Here is a 14734-nt window from a genome sequence, read left to right on the forward strand (position 1 = left end):
AGTATTGTGTAATCATGTTACACTTACATGTGAGTATTCTGATACTGAGACAACTCAGTTGGTGCCCATTGAGAGCACCAACTTACTCACCCACGGGGCCAAAACCCGTACAGAGTGAGTATGAGTTGAGTATACTCATACTCACTTCTGCATTCCTGACTCAAACAATCAGGTTCGTGCCACCTTTTTCAAAAAATGTCAAAAACATAGATTCAAAGTTGATCTTTTGGCGGGGGAATTCCTGGGAATTTGCTGGAACTTTTTTTTTGGATTTTTCTACAGTTCATTTTCCCCACAAAAACGACATTTTGAAAGCAGGTTTTCAAGAAAGGTAGCACGAACCTGATTGTTTTGAGTACCGTAAATATTGCATTGTCGGAGCGGCTCAAGCGGCTGAGCATGTGCTCAAGTCCTTTTGGCTTCCCGGGCAAAAATTGCTTATGCCTTAAGTAATGTTCTCAGGGCGCCGTACGACTTTCTGTGGTTACATACCTCCTGTGGGAGTTATGCCCGTTTTGGATGTATGTATCTGAATTTGTAATGTATCAAATTCCAAATACGGAAGGCCCGGACTCTCGAAAACGGGCGGCCCATATTTCCTCGTTCCTTTGATTGCTCTCGCTGATTAGAAGATCAATCAGCTGTGTAAGTTCCAAGTTGTGTCTTTGAACTCGAAGGTACATTTTTTTTTTTTTTGCATTGTTTTAAGTGTTTTTTTAGCCGCTAGGCTATCAAACACTTGTAATATGTCCAGCACCGGTAAAACCCCTCTGGCTGTGTCAGGGGAAAGGTTGCTGTTGGCGGTTTCATCTAGTATACATGTTTGATAGTGTGTAATGTGAAGAAGGGCGATGAAGTAGGGATGAAATAGATACTATTCTATTGGTTGATGCCTGTCTGGCGGGAGTGGTTGGTCTGTGGCAATTGCCCAGGTCCATCGGTTTGCAAACCTCCAAGTGGAGTTGCAATAGTCTGCTATAAGTTTGAAGCATCTGGGGTCGGAAAGGAGTCGTTTGTTCAGCGTGGTAGCATGTTCGTGAAGTGCTTGTTCAAGCGTGTTTTGGTGAAATTCGTATATCTGACAAATAAAAAGAAAGTGATCAACATTTTCGATGCCCTCTTGGCAATCGCACGTTGGGTCAATTGGTTGTTTAAATTGGTTTAGGTATGCGTTGAGTGGGGCATGGCCTGATCTTAATTGGGTGATTGTGGCGACTTCATGCTTGAGGAGTGTTGACAGGCCGTCCAGATGCTTTTTTGGTTGTGGTTTGTGTCCTAAGCGCTTCACTTCTTTCTCGTCAAAGGTTTCAGTTTGTTCGGTTCGCCATTCTTTGATGGCTGCTAGGAAAGCTGCGGTGTTAGGTGTGTTAGTAAAAGTACTCGGTAAGCTTCTTTTTGCTAAGGTATTAGCAATCTTATCTGCGGCTTCATTTCGTGGTATGCCTTTGTGACCAGGGCACCATCGTATTGTGATGCGCATGTCCGGAAAACTCTGGTGCAAGCATTGTAGAATTTTGAAGGTCTGTTGTCGGTTATCGAGAGATGAGATTGATGAGGAATTGGAGAGTAAGTCTTTTACTACTCCCTGGTTGTCAAGTACAATGGTTGTTCGTCGTGTAGTTGGAGTTTCTCGAAGGTACATATACCTACACCGTCTCGGTCATGATCCTCATCCCGTTTTGACATCTGGATCGTTCCTGAGACGGAGGTGGGGAGGACCCTGGAAAGCGCCTATGGAGGTCGGTGACGAAAAAGGTCGGAATTTGGGCAAAAATCGGGGCTGAGTTAGTGACGAAAAAGGTCGGAATTGTGATTTCTGGATAAAATGTTAGGGCGCGTTCACTTAAGCAATTTCTGGTGAGAAATCACATTCTGCAAAATTTAAAGTGTCTATCTGGTGGTGTATGTTTCATTTTTGCATTAAAAAATTTACAGAATGTGATTTCTGGTCGGAAATTCCTTAAGTGAACGCGCCCTTAGTGACGTGAAAGGTCGGAATTCTGATCTCGAGTCAAAAAAATTTCACTGACCATGGACGGTCTGGGTCAGTGGTCAGTTCACGATTGTGTACTGTCTGGGTCACAGTTCACAATTGTGTACTGCTGGGTCAGTTCTGCCAGTTCATGATAGTGAACTGTCAAGCTGTACAGTTCACAATCCTATATTAATTTATGAATGTACGTTCAGTACGTTCGCTCTGGTTTGTTATATAAAACATCAGACAAAGAGGGAAAATGTCCTCAAATGTCCAAAAGCATCACAAAACGTTGGAAAGTGTCAGAGGAGATGTCAAACAAAAGAAGCTAAAGAAGACTGAGAAAGAGGTCCGAAACGGGGCTTGAAAAGAGAGAAAACAAATGATATGTCTTTCAGCCAGTCTTTTGAAAACATCTAAAAGAAAACTTTTATTTGCGCTGTGAAACCCCTGGAGAACTCTTACAAAATGCCTAAAAGAACCCGAGAAACTTCGAATGATGTAGTAGATGTCCTTGTTATCGAGAGTGATCCGGAGGAGGACAACAATTCCAAAGACAACGATGTTATCTTTGTGGAAGAAGTTTCCACCAGCAACACGAGCACTTCCAGACCACCAAAGCAGACCAGCACGGCCGCCATACCACCAAAGAAGAAACAACAGACCGGAACGACTCCTCGAAGGAATCCAATACTTTCATGTCCCCTATCGAAGCCCAATAAAGAATGTTCCCGCTGCAAGACTGATGACACGGTAAATCAAAAAACTCTACATTGTCATTGTGGAAGTAAGATTAAACTTCGAAAGGGACGTTTAGAAGCTGCTGAGGATCACTGGAAAAGCCGTACGTCCAATTAATGATGAAATTTTATAAAAGAGATCTCAATATATACATGTACTTTGTCATCCAGGAGCTTGTAAAGATCGTACAGAGAGGATAGAGGCAAACAAAGTCCTCTCATCCTGGGTCACTGTCACAAAGGTCAAAAAGACGATTGATATGCCATGCTCGGGATTAACTGACGAGTCATGGAAGCGACCACGATCCAAGTACACTATTGCCAATTGTATTGAACATTCTCCTATGCCATACCACGGGGCTAAACGCTGGGTTATATGTCAAGAGCTTTTTGGTACAACTCAAGAGATTCAACTTTCGGCCGATCAGAAGAAACGACTGCACAACACTCTCGAAGCGAACGCGGTTTGGAAAATTCGGCGACATGGCGAGCAGGCATCTATCCACTCGGCTCAGTGTACTAACAAGGTGGAATGTCATGCTGGTACTTTGCATCCGATGTGTGATAAGTGTGAGGAATTGAAAAAAGTTAGAAGTCTCATCAAATCCATCAATACTCTTTACGCTACAGATGAGACAATCAAATACATACCAAGAGTTTTGATGACCGGTGACCAATTTCAAGCGGTCCTAAGAAAGTTTACAGAGCTCCAGATCCTTCAAAAATCATTAGAGAAAGCTACTGCTGAAGGGGATGAGGAATTCTGGACTGCGATCGGAACGTATGGGAAGGCTGGCCTTTTTAAAGATAAGGATGTAGTTCGAGGATTGATGATGGCAGTAGGTGTGCGAGCCGAGAGAGAGTCAAAAGGAAAAAGCTTGCGAGGAAGGCGGATTGATGTCTACTTGGACAACTTCTTAACAACATTGGGCTCTATCAGCTGTTGTTCCCTCAAGTTCTTCAACGACAACTTTTCCGGCCGGTCTGCTCGGAGCATGCGTCAAATTCAATTGCTCTCTGGTATGAATCTTGAAGACGGGCTACATTCTTCAAATTTTGAGCATGTTGCTGCAATCCTTGAACAACTCAATTACACAGGACCAGTGGCAGCAGCAACAGACGAGACAGTATGTGTGAAGTCGTTGCGCCATTACAATGGCTTCATAGTAGGAGCCCAGGGTGGTGACATCAGCTTTGTTGATGGAAACAATATTGAGAAAATAGTAAAGTCAACTGTATCGTCCGGAAACCTTTGTTCAAAGGTGAGTTTTTGTGTTCAAACACACTCTCAATATGTGTTTGATACTTATGAAAATCAAACCTCAATTCCTTTGATTTTATTTAGATTCAAGCATATACTATACAGGTGCCTTTACCCAACATGTCTACATTTATAGTTGCCGTGATTGCTAGTCGAAGCAAGGAGAATGCCTCAGATGTTGCTGCTCAACATCATACTTTTTTTTGTGAATGTCAATCAGCAGGAATCAATGTTCTTTCACTTGGATCTGATGGTGCTCCAACTGAGCTGGCTGCACAAGAGCAAATCATCGAGTCAACAACTCAGTACTTGACTTACTCCAACAACAATCTTGATGTCTTTGTCAAGGTACCTTTACTGGGCGAGAATTTAATGCCTGTTGTATTGGTTCAGGACCCAAAGCACGCACGGAAGACGGCCGCAAATCAACTCCTCTCCAGAGCTCGTGTACTTGCATTTGGACGATACTATGTTGATATCCAGCAACTTGCAACCATCCTACAAGATGCAAACTCGCCAATCTACAAACGTGATGTTTTTGACTGTGACCGACAAGACAATGGACGCGCTTATTGTACGTTTTCTGCCAAGACCCTTGAATCAGCTCTCAAACACGAAGAATGTACCAGACTGGCTGTATATCTCTTCATTTTTGGAGAGATGTGTGATGCATGGCTCAACCAAGATATTGGACATCGAGCACGTATTTGATCAGCCTGGACAGCCGCTTTTTTCATTCGTATCTGGAACAACTATCTTACTCGGCGACAGAATCAACCACACAGCCTAATGAGTGTTTCAGCTAATGGAATTTCACCTCAAAGCTTCAAGATATTCTCAACAATGGCCTTACGCCTCATTGGTCTCATTATTTCACATTGTCAATTTTATTCTTCAATTCCCTTGATGCCTTGGAAACATGGAACTGAGCCACTTGAGCACGCATTTGGTTGGATGCGAGTAATTTCACCCAACTTCACTGTTCTTGATGCCCGACAGATGATTCCAAAGATTCATGCTGTGGTCAAGAGTCTGGCAAGTGGTATGGTGAACTTCGAAGGATCAGAACATATACATGCTGGTACGTTTTTACACTTCTGTATAAAAATATAAGTGAACTATCAGATGACTGATTGATGGACATGGAATAGGATATAAACACGCATTTGCAAACGAAAAAGCACCCACGCACACCAATCACCTTTGTCACTTCCCAAATGATGAAGAAATTACATTCAAGCTTAATGCAGCCAAAACGTATGCCACAAGTTTGGCTGCTTTTGTTGGGATGCACGACAGTCCAGTTGTTGACGACTCAGAACTACACTCAAATTTGACAAGCTGCGATGGTACACATTCTTATTCTTTCATTGACTAATCATCTAGATCCCTAAACTGACTGAGCATGATATCAATCAGATGTCTTTGTATGTCTTAACCAAGGCACGACTTAAGGGAAGAGTTCCATGAGCAAAGTTCTAGGGTAGTGAGTTAACCTGTACAACCTGTACGGAAGAATGTTTTCCAACATTCAAGATTCCAAATCTGGAAAATTTTCGCACCCAACCTTCACACCCTTTTCGAACCTTGCAAATAGGATCAAGACATTCAAAGTTTCTATAGCTCAATCCCTACACTCCATCTTTTTGTGATCCCGTCCTAAGTTCTCACGCCTTCTTTCAGAAACCATGTCATCTTTCAACAAAGAGGTCGAAGCAGCAAAGAAGAAAGTCACAGCTGCAGGAACAAAGATTCGATTAACAAGAAAAAGTCACAAAGAACAGGGAGTACCGAATGCGGATCAAAGCGCAACAGGCGAAGCTAGCACCAGCAACGCACAAATACAACAACGACTTTCTAACTCCAACAACGGGCAGCAACAACAGCCACAGACGGCGGAAGAACAACGTGCTAGCGGAGGGAACGGCAGCGGGAATCGGGATCAACAAACTGAGGAGAAGACCGCTGACAACATGGTGGAGGACCAAGGTGTTAACGAACCGTCGGAGGAGAACCAAGAGAATCGTAAGTTATCGCAGAGAGAGCGGAAGAAACAAAAAGAAAATTCCTTTTTTTTGTTTTTTTATATATATTCCCCCACAATAAATATCCAAGTCCCTTTCTCTAGACACTTTCCAGAAGATTCCTCGGCCTATAAACCTTTTGTCTCCTACCCAAAGAAAAATCGTTGTTTACGTGCTACCACATCACACAAACGCTGCCTAAATCTTCCAAAGGAAAGGCAGCGGGAGTAGAGATATCAAAGAGAGAAGAAATGAAAAGATTCGTTTAGGCGATGAGACGAAAGGTGTCCCAGTCACATAATACTGAGGCTAGGCACGAGCTATATCGTGACCAAAAAAGTTCCAACGATGGAAATGAAAAAGGCAATATATAGCCATGCACAAAATTGTTGAGCAAAGTGTGATAACGAAGTCATGAAAGTAGCAGAAAGTACTGAAACATACCGTGAAATCTTTCTCCTAACACAGAAGTGCTTAATCACGAGGACCGAAAAGCAAAGTGGATGGAAAGGCTAGAGCACGAGTATTACTGGGGAGATCATCAACGAGCAGACAAGATGCTCAGAGCGTTCAACGCAGTGTACGGCGGCGCAAACCCTACGCAACAAGAACGGGACAACATAACCAATAATGCCGTCAACATTGTCGGTGGGAAACGTGCTAGATCTCCGGACGGACAAGAAAACATACAAGATGTAGTCCAACGTCCAAGAACCGAGTCGCTAATCCCAGGCGGAGAAAGCGAGAGCGACGGGGAGCAAGCCCCAGCCCAGGAGAAGAAGAAAGATCCGGAAGCCAAAAAGGTTGTGACGAAGAGGAAGAAAGCTATCGAGCAGATGGACCTCTCTAGCGACAAAGACTCAGGGAGTAGTGGCGACGATGATAATGGTAAGTGAACCACATAGTCGGATGACCCGAGCCATAGTGGAGGCGAGACCTGAATAAACTGACGAAATAGATGCTGCGTTCCAGAAACGGAAGAAGGTATTACCTATATGATAGGAAAACCGATAGAGGGATCGATACTGCTGCCTTTAACCCCGTATTTCGAAAACAGGATGAAAAATCTGAAAGCTTACGTTCAGTTAACGGTTTTCGACCCTGCATGGATCGAAAGCGATCACCGTCAAGTAGGAAAGAAGAAAACAAAATCCCTGAAAGAATTACAAGAGGATGACTCAACGGCTACTTACTCAGGACTAACACCCCCAGAAGAGTTACTAATGACTTACGGGGCGTGGACGGACGCAATTGATTTATTCATAAAGTATGTCGAGACCGAATACAATAGACCAGCCGCCGCGAAAATGTTCAGACGCCACAGAGATAACGTGCGGAAGATAAGGAGTTCAACGAAGTGCTGGATGGTGGCTTTAAGATACTGCATGAAAGTAAGGCTGGTCGTCATGGTGGTAAAGAAGAAGGACGGAAAGAGGGTCATGATCGACGCAGGACATCTTCACGAAGAAATTTTACGCGAGGCAAAAGACGATGCGGACAATAACGGGGAGAGGAAGTTCCTCGAGAACCCGTACGTCGCAGGCGGTGGAAAAGAATCGATTGACCCAGTTACGGGTTTGACAAAGTCAAGTGCGAAACGCAACTTCGCATCCAACAACGGAGGTTCGACAAGCCATGGTAAGTTTTCAGGACAAACCGTTTTTTAGACATCCACCCACAAACACTAGATCAATCGTATCAAGCTAACAAAGAGACCGGCTTACCCACAAACGTTGTTATGTATACAGGGAGTTCGTCGGCAAACTTGAGCGAACCCTGGGGCAAACCAGCCGGCGCGGGTTACCAAGGTAGAAATTTCATCGAGAACTTCAGCTCTTTCAAAAAGGCAAACGGTACCTGGAACCCGGGGAAGAAGACCGACGCAAACCAGGTTTTTGGGGCTGACGGAAACGGAAAAGGGAAAGTCCAGTACAAGGGAAGAGGTGGCGGTAACGCAGGTACCGGGAACAGTAGCACTGGTAACCACACTGAAGCTGAAAAGCAGTAAGTCCGGACTGTTTAGAAACTATAGAGATGTAGTACAATAGCTGTGATCCCACATGAAAAGTAATAATTCGTTTCAATACAAACACCTTTTTCCATCATAGAGACGTTCAGACAAACGAACCTGAAAAATTTGTGAGAATGGCCCCGCCCATCGTGAGAAAAAAGATAGAGTTGCCAAAAGTTGTGAACCTCGTTCCAGACCCAGAACCAACTAGAACCGCTGTAGAAGAAACAACTCAGCGCGTGACAAGCCAGACCTGCAGAAAATACCTACCAACGTCGAGTCAACCACACCCTCCAGAGCATTTAAAACCAAAGCTCGTAAACGAGTACAGGACCTCAATACCAAAGCTAATACCATCACTCCCAGAAGGCGGTTATCATATGAACAGGGTTTGGCCAGAAAAGGTCGAGTGCGAAATGAACCTTGAGGCCTGGGAGAGAACTTTAAAGACGCTGTAGAACTTATAACCCAACAAGGGTTATACAGAGCTGGAAGAAGATAATGTACTAATAAAATGACTAGTAGAAGTTGTCTAAGGACTGCTCTTCTAAAACAACACAATCAGAAAGAGCTCGTTTGTATTGAGTACTGATAAGGCACCAGAGAAATATAACTTCACACGTAATTTTAACTTCAAAAGCACACTTTGTATTACTATCAACACTGCTATAGTGTTATTCCCAATTGATAACTGAAAGAAATAAGCAATATCTGATTGATATTATTCCCAATAAGTCTTTATGACTATAAAACTAAAGTAAATTTCTCTTTATAACTGTAATAAGGGGCGTATTTAAGTGACCAGGTACTATTAAAATAAGTTTATAATGATAAACAAAATAATAATGGCGTAAATGATAAAGAAAAAAGGGGAACAACAGTCCCAAAACCCTCTCAAAGTATATATAACAATGTACTAGAACTTTTACAATGGTCAACAGCCTCAAAACCAATCAAATCCGCCCAAAATTCCCTAAAAACCCTATGATGACGCAATGTAATGATTTTGTTACTAATAAATGATGTAATTTTCACAGCTAAAAGTGATCAATGACGCAATAATATGATGTACAGCACTTCTTATGATGAATACAGGTGATTTTTTCCTTGTAAACTAGCTGAAAACCAATTTTTGAGATTACGAATTTTTTCAGATGTGCTCCAATTTTTGATTACTAAAGTGCATCTTGTAGCCCACGTGTTACTGATCATTTCTGACACCTACATGACCTACTTCTGATGAGTGATGAGTAAGATATTGAGTTGTGAAGTTAAGGTTTTTAGTGTTACATGTGACTTGTGACTGTAAATTCGAGATTCACACCAATTCTTTATTTGCCTTATAACTTTTTACACACACCTCCGTTACTAATGATTTAAAGTTTGTACATTATGTAATCCACTCTTCTGCGTTGAATGAGCCATCTACCAACCTATTCTGACGTCATTTGACATATGTAATTAGCTGAAAACCTCCATTTTCCACGAATTTCACCCATTTTCTTCACTTTTCACAGCTGCCACCCTCTTTTTCTTGCTCATGTAATATGACATCATCATCTATAACCTTAAAAATCCCGGAAAATCCTCTTGGCAACCTTAAATTCCATCACTACCACTATTACACAACCAAACTACACGTGTACCTCTTGTTTACCAACTTCAAAAAAGTGCCTTTTTCCTAATAACTTCTGTTTCTACTTATCAACCTTGAAGATTAAAATTGTCATAGTATAATATAATGTTGTTCTTTCATATTCTAACCTCATAATACCCATAACTTTATTTTTACTAACCTAAAAACCATTTTCCAACCTTTGTACCTATAATTTCGAATTTTTCTTATGTTTTTCTTTCTTTCTTTTTGTAATAAATTTGTAAGTAAACTATAATGATCTTAATATATAATGTGAAATAAAATGATGTAATGTTGACCTAATGACCAATACATAAGCCTACAAGAGCTTCAATTGATCAAAAACCTCCATTTTGAATTTTCTTTCCTGCTGAATCCTGCTAATAAACTGGTAAACTGGTAATTGTGAATTTTTTAATTGATCCCATAAATTGATCACCACAACGCTGGACTTGATAGAGAAGCACGGTTATGTTCTGCAGGGTTTCAGATATGGTTTCACTCAGGGGATTCCACAGCATACCATCGGAAACAAGAAGTTCTACGCGCCGGATAATCACGCGACTAGTACCAAAGAGAAGAGCGAGATAAGAGAGAAATTGTCGAAAGAGCTGAAGTCAGGACCAATGCGCGGCCCGTTCACAGAGGAGGAGGTCCTTTCTACCCTCGGCTTCTTTAGGACCAGCCCGATGGGGATGGTAACGAATAACGACGGATCAACACGGGTTATAAACGATCTATCTCACCCAAAAAGAATAGAAGGTTTGTCGTCAGTAAACTCGTTAGTAGACAAGGAGGATTTCAAGACCAGTTGGGATGATTTTAAAACAGTAGCGACTTTCTTTAGCCAAGAAAAAGGTATACTAGAGCTAGGAATCTTTGACTGGGAAAAAGCCTACCGGCAAATTCCCACCTGCCCTGATCAATGGAGATACTTAATGCTCAAAACCTCAGAAGGACGTTACATCTTAGACACGAGGGTATCATTTGGTGGCGTTGCCGGCTGCGGGAGTTTCGGGGGTCCAGCCGACGCCTGGAGAGCGATAATGAAGAAAAAGTTCGATTTTGTAGAAGTGTTCAGGTGGGTCGACAACAACTTGTTCATAAGGAGAGCAGGGGCGATCAACCAGACGTCGATGAAGGAGGTGGTAGACGCTAGTGCCGAGCTGGGAGTAAAAACCAACGAAGGAAAGTACTCTGAGTTCCAAACCGAACAAAAGTACATAGGATTCATCTGGAACGGACGAGACAAGTCAGTGCGCCTCCCAGAACAAAAGAGACAGGAACGCCTACAGCAAATACGAGAAGCAATAGCAAATGAAGGGCCACACACTCACAAAGCGATACAAAAATTGACAGGAAGGCTGGACCATGTCACATACATGCTCCCTCAAATGCGATGTTACAACGTACACTACACCAAATGTAATCTTTACCGGGCGGTAAAGAAAACTACTGACATAGAAAAGTCTTGAGGCAACAGGAAGAGAGCTAAAAATCTGAAAAAATATACACCTTGTTCCTAGATGTTGGGGCGTCATGATGAGTATTTTTTTGTATTTTACACACAGATATTGGTTTATGTACTAACAATAAACGCTGAAAATCATCAAAAACTCACATGTAACAATACCTGAAATTTGGGTCATGAGTATGAAGACAATATTTTGTGGTCTAAAAACTTCATTACCTTTTGCAATTCTGCTCCAAATAACTCGATTTTTGGTTCATTCAAAAGCTGAACTATTCTCCTTCACACTTCATAATGTTAGTAAGGTTCTATCTAGTCATTTAAACACTCTACATATGTTCAAACAGTTCTGCATGAATAGCTCTGTAGGATCTTTTTTAGAACAGCTACAGATGTGATGTCTCAATGAAAAATTTAGAGGAAAGACTCACCTTTATAATGCACTTCAAATTGAGTGATTTGATTCAGAACTGCAAAAGGTATTGATGTTTGAAGATTCCAAAATCCTGTCTTCAAAATCAAGGGCCAAATTTCAGGTATTGTTACAGGTGGGTTTTTGATGATTCTCAGCCTTTATTGTTAGTACATTAACCAATATCCGTGTGTAAAATACAAAAAAATACTCATCATGACGCCCCAACATCTAGGAACAAGGTGCATATTTTTTCAGATTTTTAGCTCTCTTCCTGTTGCCTCAGGACTTTTCTATGTCAGTAGTTTTCTTTACCGCCCGGTAAAGATTACATTTGGTGTAGTGGTAGGCCTCTACGGAATGTTAGCGAGTTGGAGGAACGAGCTGGCGATTAGAGGTATGCCGAAGGACGTAAGAGAAGACCTTCGGGAGTGGGAAGAAGTCCTATCCAAGTTCACGAACCATAGACTGCTTCCCAAGAAGGGAGTTGAGAACATAGGTTGGATAGGCAATGCGTCGACAGGTTTTGGAATCGGAGTGATCGTTGGAAAGAGTTGGACGCAGTTGAAACTCAAAGACGGCTGGAATGAGAGAGACGAGAGAGGGGTGAAACGCGGCATTGCTTGGCTAGAAACAGTCGCGGTAAGGATGGGCCTCGAAATGATCCAAAACACAGTTGAAACAAAGGGGCGAAGGTTTTTCCTGACGGACAACACCGGAACGGAAGCCGCTATTCGGAACCAAAAATCCAGGGACAGGTCAGTAAACGACGAATGGAAGTTACTTCAGAAAGAACTCGCTTACCTCGATTGTGAACTGGAAGAAAGATACGTAAGAACTGGGGACAACAACGCCGACATTCTATCAAGAGGAGACAGAGGAACAAAAAAGTTGAAGTACTACTCAAGACCACAGGTCCCGAAACATCTAACAACAACGCAGCCACAGATACGGTACTGGTATCGTATTGGCGATACCAGCACCGTATCCTTTTATAAGGTACCTTCAGATCCGGTACTGCGTACCGTACCTCAAACCAAATACGATACATGATATCGTATCGGGGCGGCGGGCACGCCTTATAGCCTTCAAGCCAGTATCGTATTCAGTGTAGTCACCAAATACGGTACTATACCGGTATTGGCTCCAAACAAGGCGGTACAATACGGTACCGTACCGCCTTGATAAACCAAGATACGGGTACTATATTGTACCTGATTCAGCTACTAGTATTTGGGATACCGTGAAAGTACCTTTGACTCACAGATGACAAAGTTACACAAATTTGGTTGTCATTAGGGAGCAGGAGCATAAGGAAAAAAACATACGGGCATAGAATATAAGAGGCATACAGGGCATAGCATAATAAAAAGAAAGTATACACAAGGAAAACAACAAAAAGGAAATAGAAAACAAAATTGATGTCAAACAGCTGAATTCCCTTCCCGCCTCCTACGAGAGTTCTCATCGTTTGAGATACACTGTTGCATGACCGTTTGTGCATGTTTAAACTGGCCCTTCATTTGCACACCTTCCACCGACCACATACGCCCAGAGACCAGCCGTTCTATTGGTCAAGGTTTGAGAGAGCTTCGGTCGGTGGTGCACACATCGGCAGCTGATGAGAAAGTTCTCTCAACAGGGCATGATGTGGCACTTATTGCAAGGTAATCCCGTGCGAGGTGGGCCAAGATTGGATATTTACCTTCATTGACCTTCAGAATAAAAAGATAAAACGATGCACAAAGGATAAGTTAGCCACAGATAGGTCGGAATGAGAACAAAAGAGATCCCACCTTCCACCATTCCAAAGCTAAGTGAGGATTCATTTCCACCTCTGAAGAAGGCTCTTCAGCCATTTCCAGGTAAGATCGTAGTTCATTGGCTGTGTTTCGACGATTGAGTTCTTTATGTCAACGAAAATCCTCATCTTCGGCTGCTAAGCTGACCCCGCGTGGACCTTTGGCAGTTGAAGAAGTGGGTGTAGACGGGCCTTGGGCCTCAATGTTGCTCTTCTTGTCGTTGTAAGCGGTCTCTATCAACTCTTTGGCCCTGTAAGCTTCATTCGAGCTTGATCCAAATGCATAATCAAAGTAGTCCAATCGAAGGCTCGGATTCATGATCGTGGCAAGCATTAAGGTGTCTGAGCTAAGCGCCTCCTTGAGATAGGCCTCCACGCGCACGAGCATTGCGTGATACATGGGGAAAAGGGGTTCTGATCGTGATGCAGTTGCGTCGATTCGCTTTTGAAGGCTCTTCTTGAGCTTGACATACTCACGTATGAGGACAGAGCCCATTGGTCCATCTTGTTCGAAGAACTTGGTCAACGTCTCAAACTCCTACATTTGATTGAATGTTATCAGTATTGGTGAAATGTTAATGATCAAAAAACATCAATGACCTACCTTCAGAACAGAGATGATCTCTCGCACTTGTCGCCATTCATCAGGTGTAATCATCACCTTGTTGAAAATCCCTCGCGGGCGATGGACATCGGGCGCTAAAGGAGTTTCGCCGGCGCGGCTTGGACCGGCCCTGCGAGGTGGGTCCATCTGATCTTCTTTAAGCATTTGATCGATGACCTATCAAATATACCAGCTGTTCAATAACGAAAGATAAGGAAGAGAAGATTGATATGTCACTTACCTCGTGTGCATTGTAAAGCCGTTGCCAACATTGCAGCTTGATGTTCCAGCGTATCCCATACCCTGGGATTGGTCGTGGGAGTTGCTCGGAAAGCAAGGCTTTGGAAACGGCATCAAACAGGGAGCACATCACAGCTGATCCTCCAATCTTGCGACCAATTACATCAAGCTGAAATAAATTGAAAACAGTCAGATAAAAGTAATATATCAGTATAGGAAATAAGAATAAGCAACACACCTTTGACATAAGCGTGTGGACTGCATTGGACTCGTTGCGGTTGGTTGCTGGAGTAATTGCATCATCGGCAGGGAGAGGAGGTGGAAGATGAGGACCGTCTATTACACCATACCAATCTACGCTCTCTTCAGATGCCTTCAACTCTGTGTCATCTACTTCAGCGTCATTGTCTGTATCCAAAGCAGCTTCTTCGTCTTGATTTTTGTCTTCTTCAGGAATCGAGTGTAGGGTGGTGGTTGGCACTGGGAAATCACCCAGCATGGTAGATTTGACTAGAGCAGGTGGTGGCGCTTGTAATCCGAGAGCCTGAAGTCCGGCATT

General features: G+C 42.8%; 3 protein-coding genes across 3 annotated transcripts; all 3 read left to right on the forward strand.

Annotated features, from left to right (window-relative positions):
- Window positions 1–2443: 2443 nt before the first annotated feature.
- On the forward strand, window positions 2444–3378 carry MELLADRAFT_61479 (uncharacterized protein; the record flags this gene model as incomplete). The annotated part of the gene is made up of 3 exons (XM_007407653.1): window positions 2444–2819; window positions 2887–3302; window positions 3346–3378. 3 exons carry the CDS (start codon window positions 2444–2446, stop codon window positions 3376–3378), a joined length of 825 nt encoding a protein of 274 aa, XP_007407715.1.
- Window positions 3379–3737: 359 nt separating this feature from the next.
- Window positions 3738–5430, forward strand: MELLADRAFT_84258 (uncharacterized protein; the record flags this gene model as incomplete). The annotated part of the gene is made up of 5 exons (XM_007407654.1): window positions 3738–3977; window positions 4061–4550; window positions 4779–5057; window positions 5128–5325; window positions 5396–5430. 5 exons carry the CDS (start codon window positions 3738–3740, stop codon window positions 5428–5430), a joined length of 1242 nt encoding a protein of 413 aa, XP_007407716.1.
- A 1073-nt stretch (window positions 5431–6503) lies between these two features.
- MELLADRAFT_84259 (uncharacterized protein) lies at window positions 6504–8064 on the forward strand (the record flags this gene model as incomplete). The annotated part of the gene is made up of 4 exons (XM_007407655.1): window positions 6504–6888; window positions 6973–7638; window positions 7704–8004; window positions 8049–8064. The coding sequence occupies 4 exons, from the start codon at window positions 6504–6506 to the stop codon at window positions 8062–8064; spliced, it is 1368 nt and encodes a 455-aa protein (XP_007407717.1).
- Between the last annotated feature and the right edge of the window lie 6670 nt (window positions 8065–14734).

This window comes from Melampsora larici-populina (genome assembly GCF_000204055.1).
Source record: "Melampsora larici-populina 98AG31 unplaced genomic scaffold MELLAscaffold_10, whole genome shotgun sequence".
NCBI lineage: Eukaryota > Fungi > Basidiomycota > Pucciniomycetes > Pucciniales > Melampsoraceae > Melampsora > Melampsora laricis-populina.